At 35.4% G+C, this 26,274-nt stretch overlaps 1 protein-coding gene across 1 annotated transcript in view; it reads left to right on the forward strand.

Moving 5' to 3' along the window:
* Positions 1 to 26,274, forward strand: part of ATRNL1 (attractin like 1) — a 565,377-nt gene that overhangs the window by 85,043 nt on the left and 454,060 nt on the right. Inside the window, exons 8-10 of the mRNA XM_013948667.2 lie at positions 4,809 to 5,064; positions 12,294 to 12,477; positions 15,946 to 16,100. Coding sequence (XP_013804121.2) covers positions 4,809 to 5,064; positions 12,294 to 12,477; positions 15,946 to 16,100 — 595 coding nt within the window. The remainder of the gene's footprint in view (positions 1 to 4,808; positions 5,065 to 12,293; positions 12,478 to 15,945; positions 16,101 to 26,274) is intronic.

The raw sequence follows: 26,274 nt of genomic DNA on the forward strand, positions 1-26,274 counted from the left end.
GGTAAGAGACCCCATCCAAGGTCAAAAGAAGTAATGATTTTGGGTGTTTGGGATTTAATGTGAAGTATGTGGAAGAGTTGCTCTCATCTGGTATATAGTGTGTTGACTGGGACTTTTCAGACAAGTCTGAAGTTTTACTTGGTCTTTTGGTTTTCTTTTGGGTAACTCCCTTGCTCTGTTTCAGTTTTTCTCACTGTAAATGGCTCCTTTGTAAAGCATTTTGTTGATTAAAATTACTGTGCAAGAGCTAGGTGGTGTTATTGTGGGGGCATAATTTTCAGAAAGTACTGAGTACGTAGCCTTAGAAATCAGAAACATGAGACAGCTGAACTAAAAGAGTACGATGCTGTCTGCAGGACCCAAGATAGGATAGGAGTTCTAGATATCTTCTGGATACAGGAGGAAAGCAGGGTTCCTCAGTGTAGCAGGTCATGTGGCTCCTTTCCAAGACATGGGAAGTCCACCCTAGCAGGGCAGGGTGAAGTGAAGTTGAATCTCCAAGAAAAAAAAATTAAGCACGTGTGTTTACACTCTGGCAAACGGCCTAAAACCTAGTTCGCATTGTCACATTGTTTCTCAGTAAGGATAACGGTACTGTAAAAGTATTGTAAAAGCTGCTGTACAAAGTGTGTCTTGATATAGTGATTGTAGACAACATCAGTCAATTCATTAGCGCTGACATGAGCCATGTTATTGTTGAGATAAGTCTTATTGCTGGACAATTTAATTGTAACACCATGTTACCTAAATATCTAATACTGGACAGACAAAGATAGGTGATTAGTAGTCTTTTAATAGTTTAATAGTTTAACAATAGTTGTAATATTATAATAGTTTAATAATTAAATAATTAAAATATATAATAGTTTAATAATAGTTTAATAGATTAGGTGAAGGAAGGAGGCAGATTTACTGGTTAACTTTGATTCATTTCATGATGAATTATCCCAGCAGGAAATGGGTCAAATATTGAGACACCCTCAAATGCTTTGCCTCAAAAAGGAATGGGATGATCATATTCAGTATAGTTACTTTTCCCTCACCACCTAGAAATTTGTGTCATCTGCCTTGACGTTGCTCATTCCTGTAAGGTCAGAAGTTGATCTGCCTTGACGTTACTCATTCCTGTAAGGTCAGAAGTTGATGTTTTAGTAGTCTCCAGACCAAGCTTTAGCTTCCTCACTGAAACAGAAATTGCGCTCTGATTATACTTCCTTTGGCAGCACTCTGATTATTACTTCCTTTGGCACTATTCACAGGCCACTTCGGAACAAGAAGAGTTGTCAACTGGCAATTATTTTTGCCTTTATCAGTGACAACTAATGAAAGATGGCAATATCCAAAGGAATATTGCATCTTGTTTGTTTTTTTTTTTTAACAAAAAACAAAACCAGTTTCCTTCATCTTTCTAATTAATACTTACTAATAATTGAGAGCATATTTCAAAATAAGACTTCCTGCAAAGCCCCAGAGGAAGACTTCTCAAGAAAGACCAGGATGAGCTAAAATACAGCTTGGCAGACAGACAGGTACTGCTAGAACAGCATTCCAAGCATATCTTGATTCCTTACCCTTGACAGCAGTAACCACTATGGTATGACCACCATTGCTGATGTTGTGAAAGATGTCTTGGTAGCTGTTTTGGAAATTTGTCCTTTAATAGCACCAAAATTTTTAATAGTGGCTTTAGCCACTATTGTTAAAAGTGTCTTTTGTTGGGATTGTATATGTCAGCACTAAAAAACATGATAGCAGGACAAAGTGATTGTATTATTTTCAGAAACACTTTCTAAAGGGGGAAGGGTGAGTCTTTGAGATTAACTTCAGCTCTCTTGTGATGGGCACAGTTAAAAAAAAAAAAAATTTGGTGGAAATACTAGTATCTTGGAAGAACAGATAGGCACCTGCCTTTTTTTTTTTTTTTTTTCCAGAGAAACTTAAATCTGTGATCAAATCAGCTGATTTGATTCTTGAGAGGTTTACTTTTTAACGTATTGTATCTCCCTGGTCTCTTTAGGGAACTTTTTCATGAGGAGAATGAGACCAGCAGTAGCTCTTTCTGTAACTGGCAGCAGTGGAAAAAGTGGCATTTTAAAATCTAAGAGAAAAGTTTTCACCTTTTGCTGTTCATTTGTTATTAAAATAAATAAATGCATACACAGATACATAAATATGTATCTCAGTAATGTTATTTAATATTTTAACTGTGGATGTTTAACTTAGACTCTGTCATCCTTTGAAACACATAGACTTGTTTAGCATTTTCATCCTAAAAACACAAACTCTTAATGCACAGTCAGTGCCTCCTTACACCTTCTGTGGGTCTTCACCAAGTTCTTTGAACTAATGTTATATTTTATAGGAAAAGAATTGGTCCAGATATACGTAATCCTGCACAACTGGATGAAGTGGGGTACTCTCTCAGAATTGGCTACAAATTCCACTGAAGGATGTAAATATCTTTGGTTCATTGAGCCTCAGTTCAAAGAAAAGTTCACACTAGTTTCTAACAGAAAGTTTTGCTGCATAGGAGCAATTTTAAATTCCAAGTTAAGGAAGGCTTACCTGCTTCAAGTGAAGAAATGGTGAAGATCCTGCAGAAATTTATGTTTGTACTCTTCGATACGTTAGACAGTTTATTTGGTCATTTACTGATTTTCATCTCTGTCAGAGCGATGGGGAAATTTTTCATGTGGTCCTGGAATTTATGCATCTGTGAAAGTGGGTGCTGTCTAGGTGATCTCTCAGTTAAGGAATTGCTTTGTGATTCCTTAGAGCGCATTAATTTAGAACAGATGACTATCAGTTTCAGCTACCTGAAAGTATAAATGCTTATCTCTGCAGATTATAATCTTAAAAATACTGATTTATTTGCTCTGCTTGGAGAAAACATGATTGTTTTTCAAGCTTAATCTGAGGATGTTAACATTCATTCACTTGCTGAAATATCCTGAAGCACTGAGACACAGAATCCCTCTGTTGTAGGAACCCTCTCTTCCCTGGCATCTCAAAATACTGCTAGTTGAGTGAATGGGTTCCTCTATGATCTAATGGCTATCCGATGTTTCTTTTACATTTCAATGAAGACATCCTTTCTGCTTGCCTTATTATCAGCAAAAGAACTGGAAGAACATAGTCTTTTTTTTTTTTTTTTTAACTTTTCACAAAATCACCCTTCTGCCTCGCTTTAACTTACACACATGAGATTGTAAGGGATGTTTTAAGAATGTCAGACTGTTTCAGGCACCATATCATACAACTCCTTTCAAAAAATATATCAAGCCTTAGCTCTAAAGAAGTTAAGTTTATATCCCTGGCTATTTTGATTTGCCAGTTTTTCCAGATTCTAATTTCTGTGATGATTGGAAACCTTAATTTATTTTCTAAAATGTGTTTGTCTTTACATACATCTTATTCTAGTACCAGCAATGTCTGCTGTCTTAATTAGCTCTTCTCCTTCATTGATGTTGGCCAACCACCATAGGTGTATAAATAGCATCATAACCCCCTGAAGCCTTTTATTTGCTAGACTAAAAAAGATTGTCCTTCTACTGATTGTCTGTATTGTCTATGGTCTACCAGCTTTAGTTCATCTTTCTTGAAGTGCATGATGAGAATTGCACGCACTTTACATTTCTGTTTAGATCCCATTGGCTCCTTGTATAATAAAAGTGAAATTTCCCCATGGTTGTTTCAGACTTACATTAAACAGTTTCTTTATCTTTTGATTTTCCTTTCTGAGGCCCAGTGGTCCATGCCAAGTAAAACTTTGCCAACTGTGGTAAACTTGCGGCTTCTTTTTTATTTTTTTAACCAGATGAGATTGAATTCTAGGGTATATTCCAGGGGTAAACCCTAGAATATTTCAATATGTAGAAGACAACTGCCATTTCTACAAAAATGATATAAATGGGATGCAGAGCGCATGTGGACCTGATATGTCCTGTCAAAGACACATTCAGTATCATTTTCAGAAGTAGAGGTAGTCTTTTCCACCAAGGATAACTGTCCCTGAACAATGTGCCAATCTGTGAGGCTAACAAGTTCAAATTCATTCCATAACTTTGTTTCTATGCCTTGATTTACTCCTCTTGGTGAAGTTTGAGCTCACTCGGTAGAGTCAGCTTTCAATATTTAAGCAAATCATTCATTACTTGTCAAAACAGATGGCATTGCTGTTTGAGATAAGTGGTCCATGAAGACTGCAAAATCTCTTTTGCTTCTCCTTAAAAGAGCTCAAGGTATTGTCCTATGGAATTTGATGTTAGCAAATGCACCTAAGAGGATGCTGTACACATGTCATCCCTTTTCTTTAGGCTCTGATTTTGAGGTTTATCAGCACTTAAGTTACATCGCTATTAAAATAGAGTGTGATCTTTTGCACACGCACAGAATGAAATCCCCATGGACAAGAATTAGTGTATTATAAGTAACGTATAAACAATATCAAATCCTTTCTATTCAGGTTTTTTTAATAGAAAGCTGCATTATGAGGTAAAAGAGACAGGTAATGAAAGTTTTCCTGCCTGTAGTAATCCAGTTGAGATTCATTTTAGTGTCATTTTCATGTTCGGATTTATTTTTCTTTGAAATAGTCTCTTTATCTTCATTGTTGCTTTAGTTTAAATATCATTGTCTGGGATTAAGTCTTGATACTGAGTTGATGAACGTAATGTCAGTTAAATGTGAAGATTTATATCAGATTTTTCAGTTATGAAACATACAGTGCAGAATTATGCAGTTCAAATGTTATCTGTTTCTCTAATCCATTAATTCTCCCTCTCCCCTCTCCCTTCCAATTTTTACAGGAAGACATCTACATGTATGGAGGCAAAATTGAAACAAATAATGGGAATGTTACTGATGAGTTGTGGATTTTCAATATACACAGTCAAACATGGAGTACCAGAACTCCTGCAGTGCTTGTACATGGCCAACAATATGCTGTGGAGGGTCATTCAGCACACATAGTAGAGCTGGATAGCAGAGATGTTGTTATGATCATCATTTTTGGATACTCTGCCATATATGGTTATACAAGCATTGTGCAGGAATACTACATCAGTAAGTCACTTTCAGATTGTTTTTATCGTGTACTGATAAAATTTGTTTTCCTGATTTTTTTTTTTAATTTTTTTTAACTGAAGGTCACTTCTGTTGTTTTTAGAAAGATAAATGTTTTTGACTGAGTAAATATCATCTCATCTTTTTTTTTTTTTTCCTTTACATTATGTGGATCAGATTTCTTGTTGATCAGTAGTGTTTCATACATGTTTGAGGTACTCTGGCTTTGGATATGCATTATCGTGTTTATGGCTGTGGGACTCTAAAGGAGGCAAAGGTTGAAACCAGAAATTCCACACAGTGGTTATTGTTATGATAAAACTTGCTCATTTTTACTACAGAGAAGATGGAGTAGAAAAGATTAAATAGAGCAAAAAAGAAAAAATAAAATGGAGCATAATGACAATAGTTACTATTGTCAGAATGTAGCTGTTTTGAGGCTTTAATTAATGTTGCTGTAATATTTTCATTCTGATTTTCAAAATTTAACAACCTTAATTCATTATTATTTATGGGATTCTTTCTAAAGCAAATAATTGTTGCTACTAGTAGAAATGAAAGATAATTAATGACAATTTTCATAAATAATTTGCTACATCTGTGAGATTCCTTCTTAAAGATTCCTTCTGATGAATCTTTAAGAATATTAATATGCCCATTAATTCACATGCTAATCTTCTCTTGCCTTTTTTATTCTTATTTTCCATAGAATTGATCCAACTTTCTAACAGTTATTTAAACAATCACAAAATACATACGTATAAAATGCAATGCAATATTTTTATGCTGAAGTATTGTACATTTTTTGAGGTGTTTCATTTTACTACTTTCTGTATGTGTATGTTACTGTAGATGTATAGAAACACTATATTTATGTAGATTTTTGGGGTGGGGAAATCCATTCAAACCTTATAATCAGAGAGTTCTTGTGCTTCTTGGCATCTTATCTCTGATGTCAACGTTGAAGTTTGTAACGATGCTGAACAAGGTAAAAAGAGAATGGGAATAGAAGGAAGAGAGTCACAATAGGCTTTGTCCACATTGACAAATTTCATAAAACTGCATGCAACTACTCTAGAAATTCAGTCTTCTCAAAATAATGTTTCTCTGCAACATTTTAAGGTTTGTTAAGGCAAGGGATTAATGACCATTTTAAAAAAAACATTTAATTTTTGGAAGAATCAAAAAGAAAAAACTACTAGAAATCTTTTTTAAACAAGTCTTCAAGGAAAAAAAAAAAGAACAACAAAGAAAAATTACTCTGGTGTTCTCAGTGCTCATTCATCTTAATGTCTATTGGAATGTTGAATATCCTGTGCTTCTTTCTTAGTCTGGAGCAGAAGTACCAAAATTGTTCTCAGGTATTATTCATTAGATTAATAGTGAAGAGGGAAGAAAAAAAGGAGGAGGAGCATGTGATTCACTCTGCAATGTAAAATTGTCTCTGTCTATGGAATATTTAATTGCTGATATGATAGAAATGTGCAACTTGTTCCTATTTTAAAACTTTCTTAATATCTTAGAGCTATACTTGTGGAGGATTAGTAAAAAGGACTGTTATCTACAACTAAGCATATTTAAAAAACAAACAAACAGAAAATCCCTTTCAACCAATGGCTATAAACTTTAAGTAGGAGAAAACACATTTTGCTCTATGGGTCTAAATTAATTTTAACTTTTTGTTTCCTTTCCAAGATAATTTTATCATATGCTGGTGGGAAATTTAGTTTTTAGGAGAAAGTGTGCTTCATTATTGCATTAAATATAAAGTAAAATTGTAACAATATAGGGTCTTACTGTGGAAACCCATTGATTTCAGTGAATCTGCTCATGTGATGAAGGATTATTTGCTCATGCAGTGCTTTGCAGAACGTGGTCTCTGTGCTATAATTGAACAATTTCTGCAGTTGGTAATTCTCATGTAACATTTAACCTCATTGACTCTCCCGTGTTCCCCTCCCCAAAGGTTAAATGAATTTTGTGGCAAATTTTTCTGAATTTTGTGCCAGGTACAGCATTTACCTACAGTTTTGCAGCTGTAGAACCATTTTTAACCATGATTACCATGATTTAACCATGATAAATTCCAGGCGGTGGTTAGAACTATAAAGGACTATCTTTTTTGGAACTTAGCAGCTCAGACTCCAAACTCAGAGGCCAGAGGAAGTGATGGAAATGCTGCTCTGAACCCAACAGAATCATAGTAACAAAGGAAAAGTTATCAAGAAGGGCTCCTGACTTTGTTCAAAGAAAAGTTAGAGTCCCTTTTTTTTTTTCTTTTTCCTCTCTCTGCTTGCTTTGAAAACACACACTGCTGTAACATTTCACGTTGTGCTACGTTATTCGTTGTATATGTTATCAGCCATGGCTCTTAGTTCTAATGAAGGCTATTTTTCAAGCATTTACCACATGTCTACTGAAAGACACAGGCACAGTGTAGAGCATACCCTTTGGTTCATACTAATTGAAACTTCTGTTGATCTACTCATGTTATGATATATGGAAATCTGGTGCTAAAGTTTGCTTTAGGTAGACTTCAGGTTGTGGACTCCCTAGCTTTTCACATAGGTATTGTGCTATGCAGTTCTTTTTAACAAAGCATGTTAATCTAATGTGTGATGGTCTGAAAATTTCTCTGATGTTGTCAGACTAGTGAAGAAAGTGATTTGCATCACAGGCAAATAAGTGGTAGAAAAATCAGACATGATCTGCAGCCAGATTTTCACCTTGTGAAAGCAGGGGAATTCATTTCTGCTCCAAAGGTATGGTGGTTGTTGCAAGAGCAAAGGAGCTTCCCCTTGTCCTTTCTTGCTATACTCAGAGTTATGGCTTTTGAGGAACCAATAAATCTTGGTATGGGAATTATGTGAATTGTTTTACTAACTTGGACCATAAAGCTTTTCTGGGTTACTCCCCAGGGAAATTTATTTCCCTTTAGGCTAGCAATACCTCATAAACCTTCTGAAAATCTCAATGTGAGTCTGAAGGTGAATATAATATTAGTGTTGTTTTAGTTGAAGCTTCTAAAAGTCTTTCTAAAAGTTTCTAAATTTATATTAAATAAATATTAAGAAGGTCTTTTTTATTTTTGAAGCCAGAGATTTGTTTGGATTAGAAACATATCACTTTCCTTGATAGCCTAAAATTATTTTTACCTTTTCAGAAGTAGGTTGTAGGTTGCTCTTAAAAGGAATGTTTCTTTGAAGTAGTGTTAAAAGAGCTGGCCCTATAATGTGACGTGTACTTCCTCTTTTTTGTAAGTTAGCTTGAGCTTCATAGTTGCTAGAAAGGATTTAGTTTATTGTCAGTGCAATGAAGTGAAGATGGGAAATGAGCTTCTTGGATATTTTCTTCCTTTTATCTAATCTGTTCGAAGGTTGTATTGTTGTAAGGGGCAGGCCAATACATGCACCTTACCTTTGAATTTTAGCAGATTTATGGAATATAAAAATCTTCAATCTTTTCAAACCTTTTTTTAGAAACACCTTTATATATTTACCTCAAAAAGCTATTTTATTTATTCTGTTTTCACTGATAAAGTGATAAATGCTAAAATAAGTAGTTCTTCTTGATTTGACCTTCTGAGTTAGTTTTATACAAAGAAATGAACTGAAAAAGAAAGAGTAAGGTTTAGTCTGTTTATTATTTCCCTTGCTTAATATGACCAAAAGCAGAGAAGGGATCACCCCAGCTATTGAGATTAGTACTTTTTTAATGTGAACACCGTGTTTTAGGATTATTTTCAATAATATATGAAGATTGATCTTAAAGCAGTTTGGTTTTTTTTGTTCACGGTATCACTGGAAGATAATTTCAGGATTTGTAATTTTAGTGGCTAGGCATGGTCTAAATCTTAGCCCACTTTTATCAGTGGTTAGTTTATATCCATTTATGTTCCAGGTTATATATTGTTGCAGTGTGTTCAGCTGATCTCCCTTCCTGGCATTTACTCTTTTTGCATGTTTATAGATACCAATCCTCCTTTTTGCTAGACTAATTAAGGTAACCTCACCTATTCCTCTGTCATTCTAATAGTTCATCTCTGCACCTCTTCCACAGTGAGTTCATCTTTCTTGAACATGGATGCTTAGAAATGCCTGTGAGATATTTCAGGTGAGATTTCACCAGTGCCCGGCTAAATAACTGTAATCCTACTTTATTGGGAACACCTCACTTGAGATGTACTAAGATGACATTTGTAATACAGCCATGAAAATGGCATTAACGGCTCATTAATGGCTCAGAGACTTTCTCTGTTGAAGTAGTGCACCTGATATTCTTCTCAGTCCTTGCCAGCTGGTGAGCTTCCATTTTATAGATGTTCATAATCATTGTGCTAGTATTTATGCACAATATCTTTAAGTTGTTATTGAATTCTGATTTATTTTTTCAGTAGCCAAGATTATCCAATTCACTCTGCATGTTATTCTGCTGCTTCTGTGAATTGATAGTGCCTAAACTTATACCATCATCACATCTTAAATTTGTGATAGTGTTACAAAATGCAATCATTCTTATATCTGATCCTTAAAAAGTCTCACTAGTATTCCCAGTGCCTTTCAATATTGCTCATTGCTGCTTCTTTATCAGTGCCCAAATCACCTTCAGTTATTATGGTTTATTTACTAATTTCCCATTGTGACATTATAGTTAGACATTACTGACGGCCAGAGAATTGAGACTTTGTATGCTCCCTTGTGTAGATAATTTGTTTTTAGGGAAGTGTAATGCAAACTGCTTGGTACACTTGTATTGTCCTGTAAAGAGTATTTTTCCAACATATTTATTTTTACTTTTTTACACCTCTGTTCTTAACCTTTGCATATATCTGAGGCTAGATTAAGATTGGTATTTGTCCAGATCACCCCTCTCCTCCCTCTTCTCTTTGGTGTGAGCGCTATGGCTGCTATTCTTTAGTAATATCTCCTGGGATTTGCTTAAAATGCCTGCTACTGGGCCTGCCGTTCCTCATGCCATGTGTATTGGAGGTTTGAATTGGAGTTGTATCCCCACCTTGAGTACATCAAAAGCCTTGAGTTCTGCTTCTGTCTCAGCTGTAATTTCTTTTTCCACCTATTTCCATCCTTTCTATTTATTTTACTATTATTCTTTGCTTGATCATCATTCAATTGGACCTGTAGTGCTTGATTCTGTGTGACAAAAGTGACCAGAGTATTACGGCACGTGACCTTGTGCATGAGTTAGTAGCTGGCAGACTTAGTTGTCTTAAGTTATCACAGTAGCTTGTCTGGGATTCTCCAGAAGATTGCCCAAATGTTGATGAACAATGTCATGTTTATTGATACTTTTCACCTGTAATTTGAATTTTAGAAACAAGTCGAAGTGGAGGGATTTTTTTTTTTGTGATTTTGAAAATTCATTTGACCGTATTTTTTAGGCTCTCCATTAGATTTATGAGATTTAAACCTGAGAAATAAAAAAACCCCTTGTTTATAGTAGAGCTATTTCTGTTATAAAGCAGGAAGTTGGAGTAGTAATCTGTCAATTCTAGCCTAATTTGGGTTTTTAAGCTGTTGAGTTTGCAGGGTTTTACATGACTGATTTGGTCAATGAAGTAGTTCATCTGATCTCAGGATAGAAAGAATGGGATGCCTTTGGATAGGGGCAGAGTTATGTAAATATCTCCAAGAATAATTGGATTTGCCTAAAAAGAATTCAGTTTATTGATGAGTGAAGACCCATGTTGATGAATAGTTAAAATAAATAAAAGGGATCATCTGCATAGAAAAGTCTTTAAATTCAGACAGAAATTCTACAGAAACTGCCTTTTTTGTACTGGATATTTCAATATTCAAGATGCTGAAGAAGTGCAAAAGAGAAAACAAAATTGCATGTTTATATGGCAGTTTTCAGTGTCAGAGTTCAGACAGCTTAGCAGAATTTTAGAAATAGAAACAGAAATAGAAACTATAATACTCCTTTTGGCTTTTATTTCAAAGAGATGTCTATGGACCTCTCCTCAAATGTAGTTAGTTATCCATAGCGTATGTTCTTTATTATACAAGAAGAAACAGTCTTCTGCTATTTCAGCACAAGTCATATAAAGTTATGCAATATGCAATTTTACTGTAAAAAAATTCTAAATGCTATGTGAACAAGTGAAGTACAATTGCAAAGTGTTCTATTGTGCATAATCGACACCATCACATGGGTTTATGCAGAGAAATACTTAGTTTTTTTCCTGACAGGCATATATGCCAATCTTTAGGACTGATCAATATTTAAATAAATAAATAAATGAAGAGAATGTGGTTCGTGATAGAAAGGTATATCAACAGGCTCCTCACCAACCCTCTTACATAAATCGTAAGTTTTGAATTGGCGACTTCTACAGGAAATGCTTCCTTCCTCTCTAGCTCTTTAGGTGGCTTGTTATGTCATCAGCTGGGAAGATGGAGAAAACTGGAAATTTGTGGGCCACAAGCAATGACAAATCACTTAACCTGGATTCATTTTATTCTTCAGTATGAGTAGTTATTGTGAATAGTTTTATTTAGTGTCTCTTTATAGCTGTTAATGATGTGATGTAAAAAGTGGATTTAAGTATAAGCGTACCTCTAAATGAGCTCCTGTCAAATGTATCCTTGTGGGGGTTTTCAGCAACTGAATAGGTGTATTTGCAGTTAAATATCTAATGAACAATCATTGGAAACTAGTTTTAGTTTAATAGTTTTAATAGTTTAATAGCAAATTTTCTGCCTGTACCCGGTGTATACTTTCAGCTATCTGAAGTTGCGTGTTTCTGTGAGATCACAGCTTGTAACGGTTCTATTTCTGCCATGCTTCTGCGAATGGTTTAATCACAGTTGCGGACAGACACTGTCTGTCCCTCAAGAGGAGCAGAGTTAAGGTTGAGTGAGAATGCATCTTGACTCTTCATTTTCTATTTACCAAAAGATTTTTTTTGTGTGTGTGTGTGTGTTTTTTGTGTGTGTTGAATTTTGGAGGAGTATGAGATACTGTCTGGTACCTGTAGCTCTTTGTTAACATTGTATTTGTGATTTAAGTACGAATAGCAGATAACAGACTAGTAATATTATCCATCTGCAGATATTTTGGTACATTGATGTAAAATTATTCTTTAAAGGGAGTCCCTTGTTATTGGCGTATTTAGGATTATAGCAATAATGACCTATTTTACATATTCTTCTAGCATTGTGTGTTAGCAATATTAAGACTTAAATCTGTCTTTTATACTTCTATTACAGGGTCTAATTCTTGGCTTGTGCCAGAAACAAAAGGAGCAATTGTGCAAGGTGGATATGGTCATACTAGTGTCTATGATGAACTGACAAAATCTGTTTATGTCCATGGTGGATACAAAGCATTACCTGGCAATAAATATGGATTGGTGGATGATCTTTACAGATATGAAGTTAATACTAGGACATGGTAAGTAGAGTTTGTAATATAGAAAACTAAGTGAAAGAGCAAAAAAGAAAAAGTATTTGTCACGGATAAAGAAAATGTAAGTAAAAAGTAAGGTTCCAGTGAAGTCACGTAGGCAGCTCCATGCCCTTTGCATTTTGCAGCACAGTACATACTCTGCAACACAACAGAAGAACTGTTGTGAGGGATCAGGCGCTAGCCAGCTGATTCATGGAGCTGCCCACTGAAGGAGTGCCAGAGAGGAAGCTTGTTGCGTATTGTACAAATTAAGAAAAGACTCTCCTATCCACAGTTAACCACTGTGCAAAAATAATGTGGAGTGTTTCCACATGGTATGACTATACTGCTGATGTGCACTTATGTACATATTAGGATATAAATAAGCCCCAAAATCTTAGAACTCTGGAAAGATATTGTCACAAAATTGCATGAAAAAAGAAAAAAATTCCTCTTGCTTTTGGTATAGGGATCCTTTTTTTTCATATAATATATTAATATATAAATAATATATAAATATTTGTCAGTTCCATGTTCCTCAAATTTACTGTAATTTGTGAATGCTAAGTGTTATATATACAAACTGACCTTTAATTTTTCTTACATTAGAGATGTTTTGAGATCAAGATACATCTCTCAGAACATTTTATTCTTGCAATTTAATATTTGCCTTGAGCACTAATGACCTAACTTAAGCACGCAAGACTTGCTCTCAGGTCAGATTGTTGGAAATATGTGATTTTGATTTCACTGAGAGTCTTTATTTTGAATGCCACTGGCTCATGGCAGTTGGCATCGTGAATAGAAGCATTTTTCATTCCTTTTTATCTATTTTTAAATTGCTAGAATCATGATGCTCTCTTGTTATACTTACCAGTAGCTTGTGGCGTTTTTCTACTCTGGGAATAAAGTGATATTGCATCTTTTGAAGGACTGTTCAATACAACGATTAATAACTTAGAATATTATTATTATTAGTTTAATAACTAATAGTGACTGTTTCTATCTGCTTGTACTAGCATGACACTCTGCATCGTGTAGAGGGCTTGTATTTTGTCTCCATTTCATGAATACTCTTACAGTAGTAGTCATTGTACTGTGGGACTGAAAACTGGCTGAGAGGACAGAGGCGAATGCACTCCTACACAGAGTAAACATAGCAAGGTTTCAGTACTCTATCTTGTCAGTACTGAAACCACGTGCTTACCGAGCCAGCCGAGGAGCAGCGCGTCGCTGGCTGGGTGTCGCCTGGCGGAGGTGGAATCGCGGGGGCTCGCTCGCGGGCTCGCTCTGCTCTTCTCTCTCGCTCATGCTCCCTCTGCTTTTCTCTCCTGCTCCGTTTCTCGTACCTGGTGAATCTTGGGAGACAGCCACTGTTATCGGAGGCACGCAGCTAAGCACACAGCGTGCAAGAATCGGGGAAAAGCCGGCAGGGTGTGGGGAGCGGGGGCTGGGGCAGTGCAGTCCGTTGACCCGTAGGAGCCCAAAGAACAGCTGGTGGGATTGCTAATATAGCCGGTATGGAGGGAAGGCGTCTTTCGTTTTTTCCCCAGAAGGTGTATGGCGTTTTAGGCCTTCAGTGAGCAAGAAGACTATTTGCAGACAGCTGCAGGGTGGGATAGTCAAGACAGAGCCTGGTATATAGCACTTACTGTAAACTAGGAGGCAGAGGCTGTAGAAAACTGGTAAAGCAAAAGACTTGGGAAGAAATGAATAGTCAGCACTTTTAAGGACAATATCTTTTTAGTATGTTTTCACACTTTCCACTCATAACAACAATATTCCTCTGTTACTACCTGAAAATAACTGTTAAAATAATTTCTTGTTTTTTTTCTTTTGCTATGCCTATTTTTGTATGTTTGTAAGTATCATGAGTTGAAACTAAATTTCATGTTCTCACAGACAGGTACCATAACAATTCTTACAACAGGCTAATTCTGGTTTAGAAAAAGACCTTTATGTGGTGCTCTTTTTTCAAAGTGTATTTATCAGAAATAACAGCAAAAATCCACCCCATAAAAAAACAAAACAAAACAACGTGGAGGGTTAAAACCAGAAGCACATGGGATAAAGTGGGTGTGTGGTGACTTGAATGATTTATTGCTTTTTTTTTTTTTTTTAAGGAATAAAAAATGATAATTATTTTTATTTAGTCTTTGGTGTTACCTTGTGGGGGGAGCAATATGTTTGAATAACAATATATGATCTTAGGTTTAATGCCTTCCTCTCAGCTTGCTTGAGCATACAAACTCTTATCATTTTTAAAAATCTCTCCAGTTTATTAATTAATTGACATTGTTTTGTCAAAGCAATGAGATGCATTTTAAACTCCCCCACCCCTAAACCTCGGGATAATGTAAAAATACTGAGCTGAATACTATCAGTGTGACTCAACAGAAACCATGTTATCCAGTCAGAAGGAAAGATTATCAAGTCAAGATGTTTGTTATGGAAAATGAATGACAATATAGTTCGATTGCGTGTGTAAGCAGTGTGCAATCACACAAGTGCAAGCGAGAGTCTGATCTGGAACGCCCTTTGGTTAGTGAGATGCCTGCATGATTGCTGGCTGGGGGATGTGAACGGTGATCTGCACTGTGGTCTAAGCAGCTCCTTACAAAGGTGTCTACAGTTATTCTACCTGAATGTTTCAAGTTCAAAATACAAACGGTTCCTTTCTCCCTTGGTAAGATATATTTGCCATGACGAAATCAAGTTTGTATTTTGTTCTTTTCACCAGCTCCTTATCTGTCTAATGTTAGACAGATGGAGTACAAATAGTCCTTGGCTACTGTTGGGCCCATGTCATTCCCCTGGCACAAACAGACCACACAAGCCAAAATGAATGAATGAAAAAGGATCAAAGACAAAGGATGCTCTATATATCAGTGGATTGTTCTTTGAAGTGAAATTCTGGATGTTTGCATCTGGCAACCTGAGCACATCTATGAAGCACTGCAAATGTTTTCATCATAACTAGAATGATGTCTACCATTTCTTTTCAAGGTCTGAGTGTCCAAATAAAATGTTTTTCCTTTTCCAGAACTTTGGATGGGCTAAGCATTCTTTTAGCCTTCTAAAATTTTTTTATTACATTTCTTGAGTAAAAATTATGCTAGGGTTCTATAAGAATAGAGATGAAAATATACAGAGGTTTTTGTTTAATTTTCATTAACATTTACCACATGATTAATCTCTTCTGAAGAACGTAAACCTGATATTTATTTTAGATGTCATTTGACAAACTGATATTTTCATAGGAAGCTTGGCATTTTAATTGAATGCTAAATATATATAACATGAGGAAATTCATAATCTGAGAAACAATCAGAATATATTTCATCATATTTACTGAATAATTGCTTTCGTTTAGTGTTTTCCTTGTCTTAGATATTGTTTCCTTCTCTAAAATTCTTCAGGTGTTTATGACTTTTCACATGTTAGTATGTATTGATTTATTCTCATGTTTTGCAGGACTATTTTGAAAGAGAGTGGTTTTGCAAGGTATCTTCATTCAGCTGTCTTAATCAATGGAGCTATGCTCATTTTTGGTGGAAACACTCATAATGATACTTCCCTGAGTAATGGTGCAAAGTGTTTTTCTGCTGACTTCCTTGCATACGATATAGGTAGGTATTGTGTTGTGTTTTTTTTTTTTTTTGTATTTTTGATCATTGGAATTTTAAATACCAGTGTTGCATTCTCAAGCCCTGCTAATGTGCTCCTTAAGTCTTGATCACAAACATCTTAACAAAAAGGTATTTGTAAGTGTCTTTGTTTAATTAAAGACAGACATTTATTCCATAATAGTTTGAAGATTTTGATTTGTGGGACAAAGCATACTGGGTAAAATTACCAGTTTTGATCACTTTTCCATGTTCCTTATGCTGTCCTATAATATGAATAGCACATATATTATTAAATGAATTGCAGTCATCGGTGCGTTTTAGTATTTTTGAAGAATGTATCGAACAAAGAGCCTAGCAGTTGTTACCTCCAAGTGTGGATTTATTTATTTTTCTGAATAGTATTAACAAAAGACGATGCTGGAATTTTGGGGGGGGGGGGAAGAGGAAGGTTTTATTCTATTCTGAATATAAATCCATTGCATTCTTTTGTTTTCCTTAACTGTCGTCAGCTTTTAATTATGAAATATTACACCCTCTTCGGTAAACTAAGTTGAATTGATTTGTTTGGATCTAAGCCACTTACTGAAGTATAAGTCACTGGTTTGATTGAAAGCCAATGGTATACTGTTCAAATTCTCTACCTTTGCTTATTAGCTTAGATTTCTTGTTTCAGGGTAGAAATTAAGAATGTTACACTAATTTTTTGAGTTAGGTTGATAGGAAAAGTTAGAAAATGGATTTTCAGTGTCACGATAACCCATAATTCTTGTCCTCCTGACGACAATGTGTAAAGCTTTTAATGGAGAAATAAGCTTTATCTCAGATGGAGAGAGGACAAGTAACTACTTTGCCATGATTGCTTTTATAACTGCTAAATTGCTATGATCTTATAGCTTCTTAATTGTCAGCATTGCTATTATTTATTACTATTATTGGAGGCCATTCTTTACTGACAGCCAGGAGGAATTCATGGTGATTATTTGGCTATAGGAAGTGAGAAGGCATATACTGGCACGTGCAGTAGCCAAATAATTTCAATATGTAGTAGTATAAATTTTTTTAAAAAAATCACAGAAAATAAGTATGTTATCATCTAGAATCTCTGCATTCATCCTATCTATCATCCAGAAACTGTTGTCTGCTCCCATGCGCTAGTCTCTGATGTGACTTTATTTATAGTGCTTAGATTGAGGCAATAAAAATCAGATATAAATATTTGTCTTACACATTTGAAAAGATAAGTAAATGCATTTTGGGGATAAGTAAAGACAGAAGCACTTACCCCTTTCTGTTAGCAGTTTCTATGTGATGAAAATGTTTTCAATTTATTATTCTTCTCTTATTGTTGAAATTTTTGTTCTTTCCGTGTATTCTCTATTTATTTTTCCTTCCTTCCCTATCATATTCTATCATTGTTCTGCATTCATGTTACTGTTCTTAATGTTTCCTGATTTTTAACTTTCCTTGCTTCTTCACTCTTTAAAATTGGATCCTACCTAATTTATGAATATCTGGAGGATTTTCCTTACCTTAATCAACATCGTACCTGTGATGTAGAGCTGCCCCAAGCTGCAGAGCTGAAACATCTGCTTTCAGTATGGGACTTAAGGACATCACATTTTTCTGTTTGGCCTCCCTTTCTCTTCTTTCCGTCTCATTTTTTTAATCCAGATTAGAACAGATTACTTTCTTTCTGGCTGTGCATCCTTCCTCATCTTTTTTTATTATCTCCTCTCAGGTCGTCTTTTAAAATTGCGCTTCTCCCTGCTTCCTTTCCCTGACTTCTATTTCTGTCTCAGTTTAGTCAATTCCTTCATGTCAGGGGATCTCAGCTGCAAGAGTTGATCATTGCTCAGTGCTTTTATCAGAGTGCCTTGCTGGGGCTGAGTTGTAGTCAGGGGGTGCAGAAGCCAGGGTAAGCAGCAGCCTGAAAGGTGAGGCGAGAGTAGTCAAGTTGTGATGGTTCGTTGTTACGCGTCCATAAGCTGCTTCCTGTCCTGCTTATTGTCATTGCTGTTCTTACCATAAACAGCTTTTCCCCTTTCCTGGTGTTCATGCCCTTATTTTATGTGTAGGCTGCAAATATAAACGCTCAGGTCATAGTTTAGCCAAACAGCCGAGCCACTTGTCCTGGGAACTAAGAAACGGGCAATGTGCCTGGGCCGCCTGGGAAGCACTCATACAGGGTTCTGTTGAGAATGGCTCGTGGATAGCTCCTGGATCTGTTCTTGGCAAGCGTTTATCAGCTGACTGCAGTTGTAGAAGAGGGTAAGACATGACCCTTTTTGTAGCAGTAACAAATGGCTCTTTATGGCTTTGTGTATCAATATCAGCTGTTCTGCGTTTGCTCTCAGCAGCAAATGACACATTTAATACATGGAACATATACGTGCTATTTCTTGCCAGTTTCAGTGAGCATCTGAATAAAGCATTTTCATAACAGCTGTAAATTTTTGATTGTATCCCTGTATTACATAACTTCTTGTAAGAATCTGATAGTGCAAGCTGTTATTATTTCAGCTTACATCTGGTTTTAACTTTAATGAAACAGGGCTTTCTCCTCACTTTGGAGAACAATATATTCCATATAAGTACACATACACTTGAGAAGCAGTAGTATGAATCCTGGGATCTGAGCAAGTGTAGCTTTCAGACTTTCACATAACAGGAATGTTTTATTCTACTTCATGAAAATGTTTTACAGGGTTTTTTGTTTTGTTTTGTGAGATGCAACAATATTTCTGTTTTTCTAGTTAATTACAATATTTAATATATATATTTGTATTTTCTTGCAAGTTACATTTTGCATGCATTAATCTGATGAAGTGCAAAAAAACCCCCAAAAAACTCCAGATGTAGTAATTCAGTTTTTAAAATTTCTATAAAGATTAATTTGATACAAACTTAATTTCTGTGTTATTCATTTGGTCAAATTAAATACACAGGCTCACAGCCTACATCAGATACAAACATACTTTTTCAGATAATAATAAATACTTATTTTACTGAAAATTAGATAATTATAGAATGGGTATTTGCAGAATTTTGTTTACCTTATTTGCATCAAGAGGTTTTGAACAGTGCTTGGAAGACAAAACATACCATGTTATCAGTATCATGTTTCCTAGATAGGTTGCAAATGATGCAGTGTAGTGCTCTGTCTTGTAAAAAATGGTGCTGTCTGGAAACAAGCTGAATCCTGGAGATAGAGCCTATGCTGTTTATGTTCCAGTTGGGCTGTAGAGTATTGTTGATTATATCTTTTATTATATGTGACATAGTTTTGTGGATAGTTTACTTTAGCTTTTTATTATCTACAAAAACACTTACTGTTTTTCATATTAATCTGCAATAACTATTTGGAGAGATTCATCTCAGTTAAGTTTAGCTGTCTAAGGTTTGTTTTTAATATAAACTGGTAGTCTTGTCTCCTTCTCTAGTAAATGGGGCTAGTGAGACCAGAGAGATAGGTATTTCCAGAGAACAATTCATTTTGCCTATCTTAGAATAGATTCCCCCCCGCCTCTGGAGTGCCATTGCTGTCCAGATAATGAACTTAGTTTGTATGCCTGAGTTTTAAATGGCTAAACTTAGGTGTCATGAACCAAAAAAGAACTTAGTAAGTTTAAAAGCTTACCATATGTGAATGTTTGTTGCAAAGGAAGACTGAGAAATCTGGAGATGTTATGCAAATTGTTAAGTTGCCCTATTTTCATAATTTAATATTATTTGGTGTATTTACTTAAATAGCAGTAAGCACACTGATATAATGAGAAGTCTGCAGCATAAAATGGGCCGTACAAACATGGCCATTGCTATGATTTTGCATTCCTCTAATGTCTTGCCACCAGATTGGCCTTCAAGTTACTCTGTCAGTTCCTTAAAGATCCACAAATAATTATTCTCATAGAGGTGAGGCACTAGCGGCCTGTGCTGTTACTGCTTGCGGTATGGTGAAAGAGGACAATGCGGATAGGGCTTGCCGCTGGGCTCCGTCTTGAATGCTGAGGTTGACCTGCTGTTTTCTAGCTGATGCTGGTTGTGGCTTTTCTTCATCTGTTCTTTAGGGTGCCGTGTAGCTCTTCAGAACATAAAAAGAAGCTGAAGAGCCCCACCTGGTGAGATCATACCTCTGATGGCTGTAACCATCAGTGTTCAAACTAGGCTGTTTATTCAGTTCTTCTATTGCAGCATTTTGAAAGATGCTTTAAAATAACAGTTGTCTCATTTAAAAAGGAAGTTGAATAGGTGTACATAATGAAAATGTGTATGTGATACTTGTGTAAGTCTGTGCTCCATGACAGCTCTTTGGAAATCAGGCAGTTATATATGCAAAAGACAGAATGTGTGCATCATGCGTACATAATAATGAGTTAAAAGTACAAATTGAGATGTATTTGAAAAACAAGCCACATACTTGAAATTAATAGAGTTTTATCTTTCACAAATAAAACCTTATCTTGTTCTTCAATCTTTGCTTTACAATTTGGAAACCATATCTTAGGATATATATCCCCCACTTCTCCCAATTCTTTAGCACTATTATATGATGCATAAAAACTACATACCTTTAGGAGGCTGAAACGTGGTAGAAAGAATTTAGATAATCACCACTGGCTTTAAATTCTACGAAGGGTTCAGTTATAAAATGGGCTGCAGTGTAACCTAAATAGGCTGAAGACCATTGTGGATTATGCTGGCTGCTAGTCGCCTTGTGGTGTTGCAGCAGGCATGGAAAGACCTGCCAGAGCAAACGGCAAAGCTCCGTGGTGGTGTCCTGAAACGCGCCACAAAGTATGTAGTGAATATGCGCTCGCGTTCTGTCTTCTGCGCTCTGCTAACAGCCGTGTTTTTAGGCCACGGTTATACCCGGTATATCTTAGTTGTGATAAGCAGCATGTTGAAGGTTTGGAGCTACAATTCTGGAGACCAAATTCTTTCTGTCGCTCTCTGTCCTCTGCTGTGCGCTTGGGAAGAGAAGAGGGGTACCGCGTTCCAGCTGTAGTTCTTCCTTTCTGGCCTCAGTCCGCGTACTTGGCATGAAGGTTTAAAGGGCACGTCGGGTGTCCGTCTTTCTGACGCTGCCCTATAATTACAGCTGCAGCTCTCTGCGCTGGAGAAGGCATTATGTAAAACTGATTTGTATTTGTACAATGCTAGCATTACTGGAAAGGTACTCTCTCTCTCTAAACATATTTTAATGTTTCAAAGCTAATATATGGTTTGAAACAGCAATTTTTCTCCAAATATGAGACACAAGGGAATCGGCCCAAATAACTGGCGTAAGTAATATGCCAGGGGATGGGTAGGTGGAAGGCCATGTCCACGTGGGTTTTTCTGAAGGAGAGTTTTCAACCTGGGAAAGCTGTTGAATGACTTTTGTTTTGTTTGGTTTTTTTAAAATGTTTGTGTGTATATATATGTGTGTGTGTATGAAGGGGGGAAAATATTTGTATCTGTACACACAAATGTGCGTACTGAACTTGTTTTCAGTACAGCTGCAGATAAAAGCGCCAAAGCTGTACTCTGAAAATTTAGGATAGATTTTTATGGGACTTGTTTGGGATTAATAAGAGCACTTTTTTTTTTCCTTTGTAAAACCGTGATCTAGGAGCCTTGTAAAAGCTCAAATCTTTTGCATTTCTATCCCAATGAAAGCTTATGAAGTAAATTAGATTGTATTTTATGAGTACTTGAATTCTCTGCAAAGTTTGCAGAGACAAAATTGATTCGTTGTTGATGCAGAATCAGAATTTAAAACAGCGATTCTAAATATGGAGATTAGTATTAAAAAACAAACCAAACCAAAAGACTGATGCTTTTTGAAAGTGTAAGGATTTTGATTTTGGTCCCAGCCCAATGGTAACATTAATAAATATTGGAACACAGCAGATGCTTTCATATTCTCTGCTATTTTTAGCTGTATTTCAGGCCTGTCTTTATATAGGATCCTTATTTAAAAAAATGCAATAATCTGTATCTATAAGATGATATACTCTGCAATATTTCTCCTTCAAGTCTTGTTATGTGCTGGATTTCTGCTGACAGTTTATTATTATTGATTAAAATGTAAATTCAGGTGCTTAGAAAAGACAATATTCATTGTAAAGTACTGAGGTTCTTCCATGCTATTTAAATGAATATTAAAAACTTTTTTCCTGTCTGGAAAAAAAAAGCGAAGATCAACTCATGAGACTAACTTTAGTTTCACTTATAATCAAATATATTGCTTGTATTTCATAAGAAAATGAATGGTTCATTTATAAATAATTGCTTTGTAAAATAAAATGTTTAAAATCTAGTCTTTGCCATCAACAAAACTAGTAAATTTAAATGTGTCTGTAAAATTGATTTAATATGAAAAAATATATTTTTCCAGTTTTCTCTCCTTTTAGAATTACAGATGGGTTATCAATGTGCTATCACACAGAAAATGTAAAACAGAGGCTGTGAGGAATTAAATTTTATGTGTTCCTGAGCACTTAAGCCGTAAATGTTGTTCTGGTGCTGTTGCTAGTAGCAATTAGCCCTTTATCATTGTAGTATTAGAAGAGCAAAACCAGAATAATATAAAGCGCTAATTACATCATTTAATAGTAAAGCTCAAGGTTGTTTTTTTTTTTTAATATTGCTTGGAGAGTTATGTATATAGAGTCTGTTGTAGATGTTAAATCTATAGTTAAAATTCAGTTCATGATGTTTCAAGCAGGTTTGACTTTACGTTTTGCCAAGAGTAAGGAAATTTTTATTGTCTGAACAAATAAAAATATTTATTCAGTGTGGAATGAATTAGAAAATAAGTTTTCTACTTGTACCAAATTTTCATGGTGTTTTAGTTGTTAATGGTGTTTAATTTTTCAGGGTCCTAAAATACAGAACCAAACAGAAGTAAAGTGTGTGTCTCTACTACGCTTCACAAAGGAAAAATTCTGTTTTTACCAAAGTTGTTCTAACCTCTTTTTGCAAAAATTCTTATAACTTCAATGAGATAAAATCCTGAAAAAAAATTTATCAGGAAGAAATACGATTTGGTAGTAGAAGAGGGACATACTGATGACACTTGTGATAACCTTGCTTCATTGTGCTTTATCATTCCCTAAAATCTGGCAAAGTAATTGTTTAGAATCAACTGAGCAAAACCTACCTCTTTGTCTGCTCCTTTATTTATACTTCTAAGTAGAATTGTCGTTTGTATACTTGGTTACATGGACAGGCTTGAAAGCTCAACACAAGCAAAAAATGTCCTCTTTCCATGAATATTCATTCTTTATGGCCCATGCTCCTTTATGAAAGTGTTAAACACTTTTATAGGGGTTATAAGCCCAGTTTTCCTTTCTCTGCTACTGCTGTTGCTATATTTCAGTCTCTGTCATCTAAAAATGAGATTCATGTACAAGGAGAGGAAGGGATTCTTGCTGCTCCTTACCACTAGACTGTATAAATCAAGGGTGTTAGGAAAAAAGAGGGACAAGAAAGATAGCCACATAGCAAATACATTCTACTTCGAAGAGCAGTCCTGTTTTTTTGAGACTAATGGTAGAGTTCCATGTTCCTAAGAGAATAATGGATCCAGTACAGCAGCATGAAGTTGATTATAAAAGTAAAAATATTTAATCAGGTTAACTTATAACTTCTTTCAGGCTCTAGTGGAAGGAGAGAAGAAAATTATATTATAGATTTCATGTGATTTCTTGATATGAGAAAAATATTTGTATCCTTCATTGAGTAATACACCATAGAGGTATCCAGAAAAAGGAAAACCTTTCCATTAAAGCTGGAAATAGAATAAGCTTAAAAAAATGATAGGCCTGAAAAGAAAGATTTGGTAGAGTGAATTATAAGCCTTATTTTTCAGTGTATTCATCACATAATGGAATATTTTAAAATAGTTGCAAAAGATTTTAGTCCTGGGTAGTCTGTGGAGTACTTAGCTCATACTTGCACACAGAAATTAGAATTGTTAGCAAGGACCTTTAAACACCCTATTCACTTCATTTGATATTAACAAGCTGTAAATATGCACTTTTTCTATTGCGTTTTCTATATTGAAAATAAATGGTGTGTTATAGTCCTTAATAGTTGCCTAACATTTATTTTCTAAGCTAAGTACTTACAGGCAATATATAAAAAGAGTATATAATTGTTATCTGCAGTTGGATTCTACATAATACATAAATTTGCACTGTTGATCTTGCAGAGAGAATATGATTGAGCAGAATCAAAAAAATCATTTAAAAATCTATTTAAATACTTCAAAATTGGGAAACTATTTGATAATGTAAATATACAATATGTAGTTTCTTATGTCTTTTCCTAAAGCATAGCTCCAAATGCGGTCAAGGGATTTGGTTATCACCAAGACCAGCCTGCCAATGAATAAAATACAGATACAATTGTGTAAGCAACATATGGAACCTTGATCACTTTTTTTTTTTTTTTTGTGACTGTCCTAGTAACTGCTAGGTTAGAGAACGATGCTTCTTTCTGCTTCTTACTTCTGACTTTTTTTTCCCCCTCTTCTTTTCAATGGAACAGCATTAACCTGGAGTGTTGAAGAGTTACCTAGCTTGAATATTTAGGGCACTTTACTTGGAGATGAAGGCTGTAGGTAGGAAATGAACCTGTTTCTCCTACATCCTGGGCCATTACACTAACTGCTATAAAATTATATAAAATAAGTCTTTTTCCTTTTCATATTTTGAAAGTGTGAACCTTTTCAGGTCTTTAAAAGAAATAATGTGAGTACACCTTTTCAGGAGAGAGTTCCATCTGCAAGTTCTGAGTGGACGTGGTGTCTCTGTTCGGTCTTGAATACAGTATTGGGGACTGCAGGGTGGAAGAGGGAAGAAGAGATTTAACTCAACTGCTCTTCTATTCAATGCTTACAGTTTTTCTTCTCAGTTCTTATGGTGTTTTCTGCAAAGGGAATATTTCAGTTGTTTTAATGTTTTTCTAAAAACATTACAAATATTTTTTTCTACAAGACTTTGTAGTTTTGGAAGTGAGTTGTCAGGCTTTCCAGGGTCATTCCACAGTCTTTTTATTTGTAAACAGTAATTGAAATAGAGGTAACCATAATACGTTTAATAAATCAGATAAAGGAAAAAGGTGAATAATCACATTTAAAGACAGCTGCTGGATGGATGTGTCTCTTAGGTTTTCATAAATCAAAATTTCAGTTGATGGTATTTGGATGCTCAGCTGGTATAACTTTTGAAACTGCTTTATTGACTTAGAGTTTAGACATGAATTTAACAGAACTTTGTGAACTTGCATCTGCTGCAGTTTTGGTGTAATGTTTAAGTACGCTGTTCAAAATCAAATGTGAATGGTAAGTGCAAACTTTATGCTGTTCTCCAAATCTAGAAATGTTTTTAATGGTGAGTTCAACTGTAGCTCTGAAAAGCACAAGTTACTCATAAAAACACTTACAGGACTAAGAAGATAGAGCTAGGATGCCATATATTCTCCTGTTATCACTTCAATCAAGTTTCTGTAAATCTCAGTATTTTAAAGCAAATCTATATTTGAGTATTTTACTGATGTGACTGGGTTGATTAGAAATGTGGTTGTTTTTTCTATAAAATCATAGTGGGATACATCCTAGTATTGTATGAATATACTGTGGTGGTATAGCATTATTCCTCTTGCTTTACTGTATACACTATTATAGCACTTTTGTACTGATGTAACTAGTTGTATTTTCAGTGACCTGAGTGATGGATGGAGCCTTAAGGGTCCCCAGTGAAATCTCAGGCACTCATTCTCTATGTCCATGGATACTTTGTAGGCAGCCTGGATTCCCTTCCTGGTTCAACATATGTAAAATTCTTCTTCCTGTTGCAATGTTGAGAGCTTTTCTTTAAAATGCTTTGGTTATCTTCTCTGATACCAGTAATGCAGCGTGGCCACTAGGGTAGATGAGACGGGGCAAGGTATAGGGTGCTAAGGAAACCTGTCCTTGTAGAACGTGTACCCTGGAGTGCACTATACAGTGCAAAGTTAATTTGAGTTTTTTTTTCTCTGCCAGCATCAGCTGGACCGTCTTAAATCTGGTGCATTTTCCAGGTGTGCATCATCATGTAAGTAATTTGTATGGGTGGTGAATTTGGTCTCAGAGCACTTCGACATCACACTGTAGCCCTTTTGTCTACACTAGGGAAGAGCATGAATC

This window comes from Apteryx mantelli, chromosome 7 (genome assembly GCF_036417845.1).
Source record: "Apteryx mantelli isolate bAptMan1 chromosome 7, bAptMan1.hap1, whole genome shotgun sequence".
In the NCBI taxonomy this organism is placed as follows: domain Eukaryota; kingdom Metazoa; phylum Chordata; class Aves; order Apterygiformes; family Apterygidae; genus Apteryx; species Apteryx mantelli.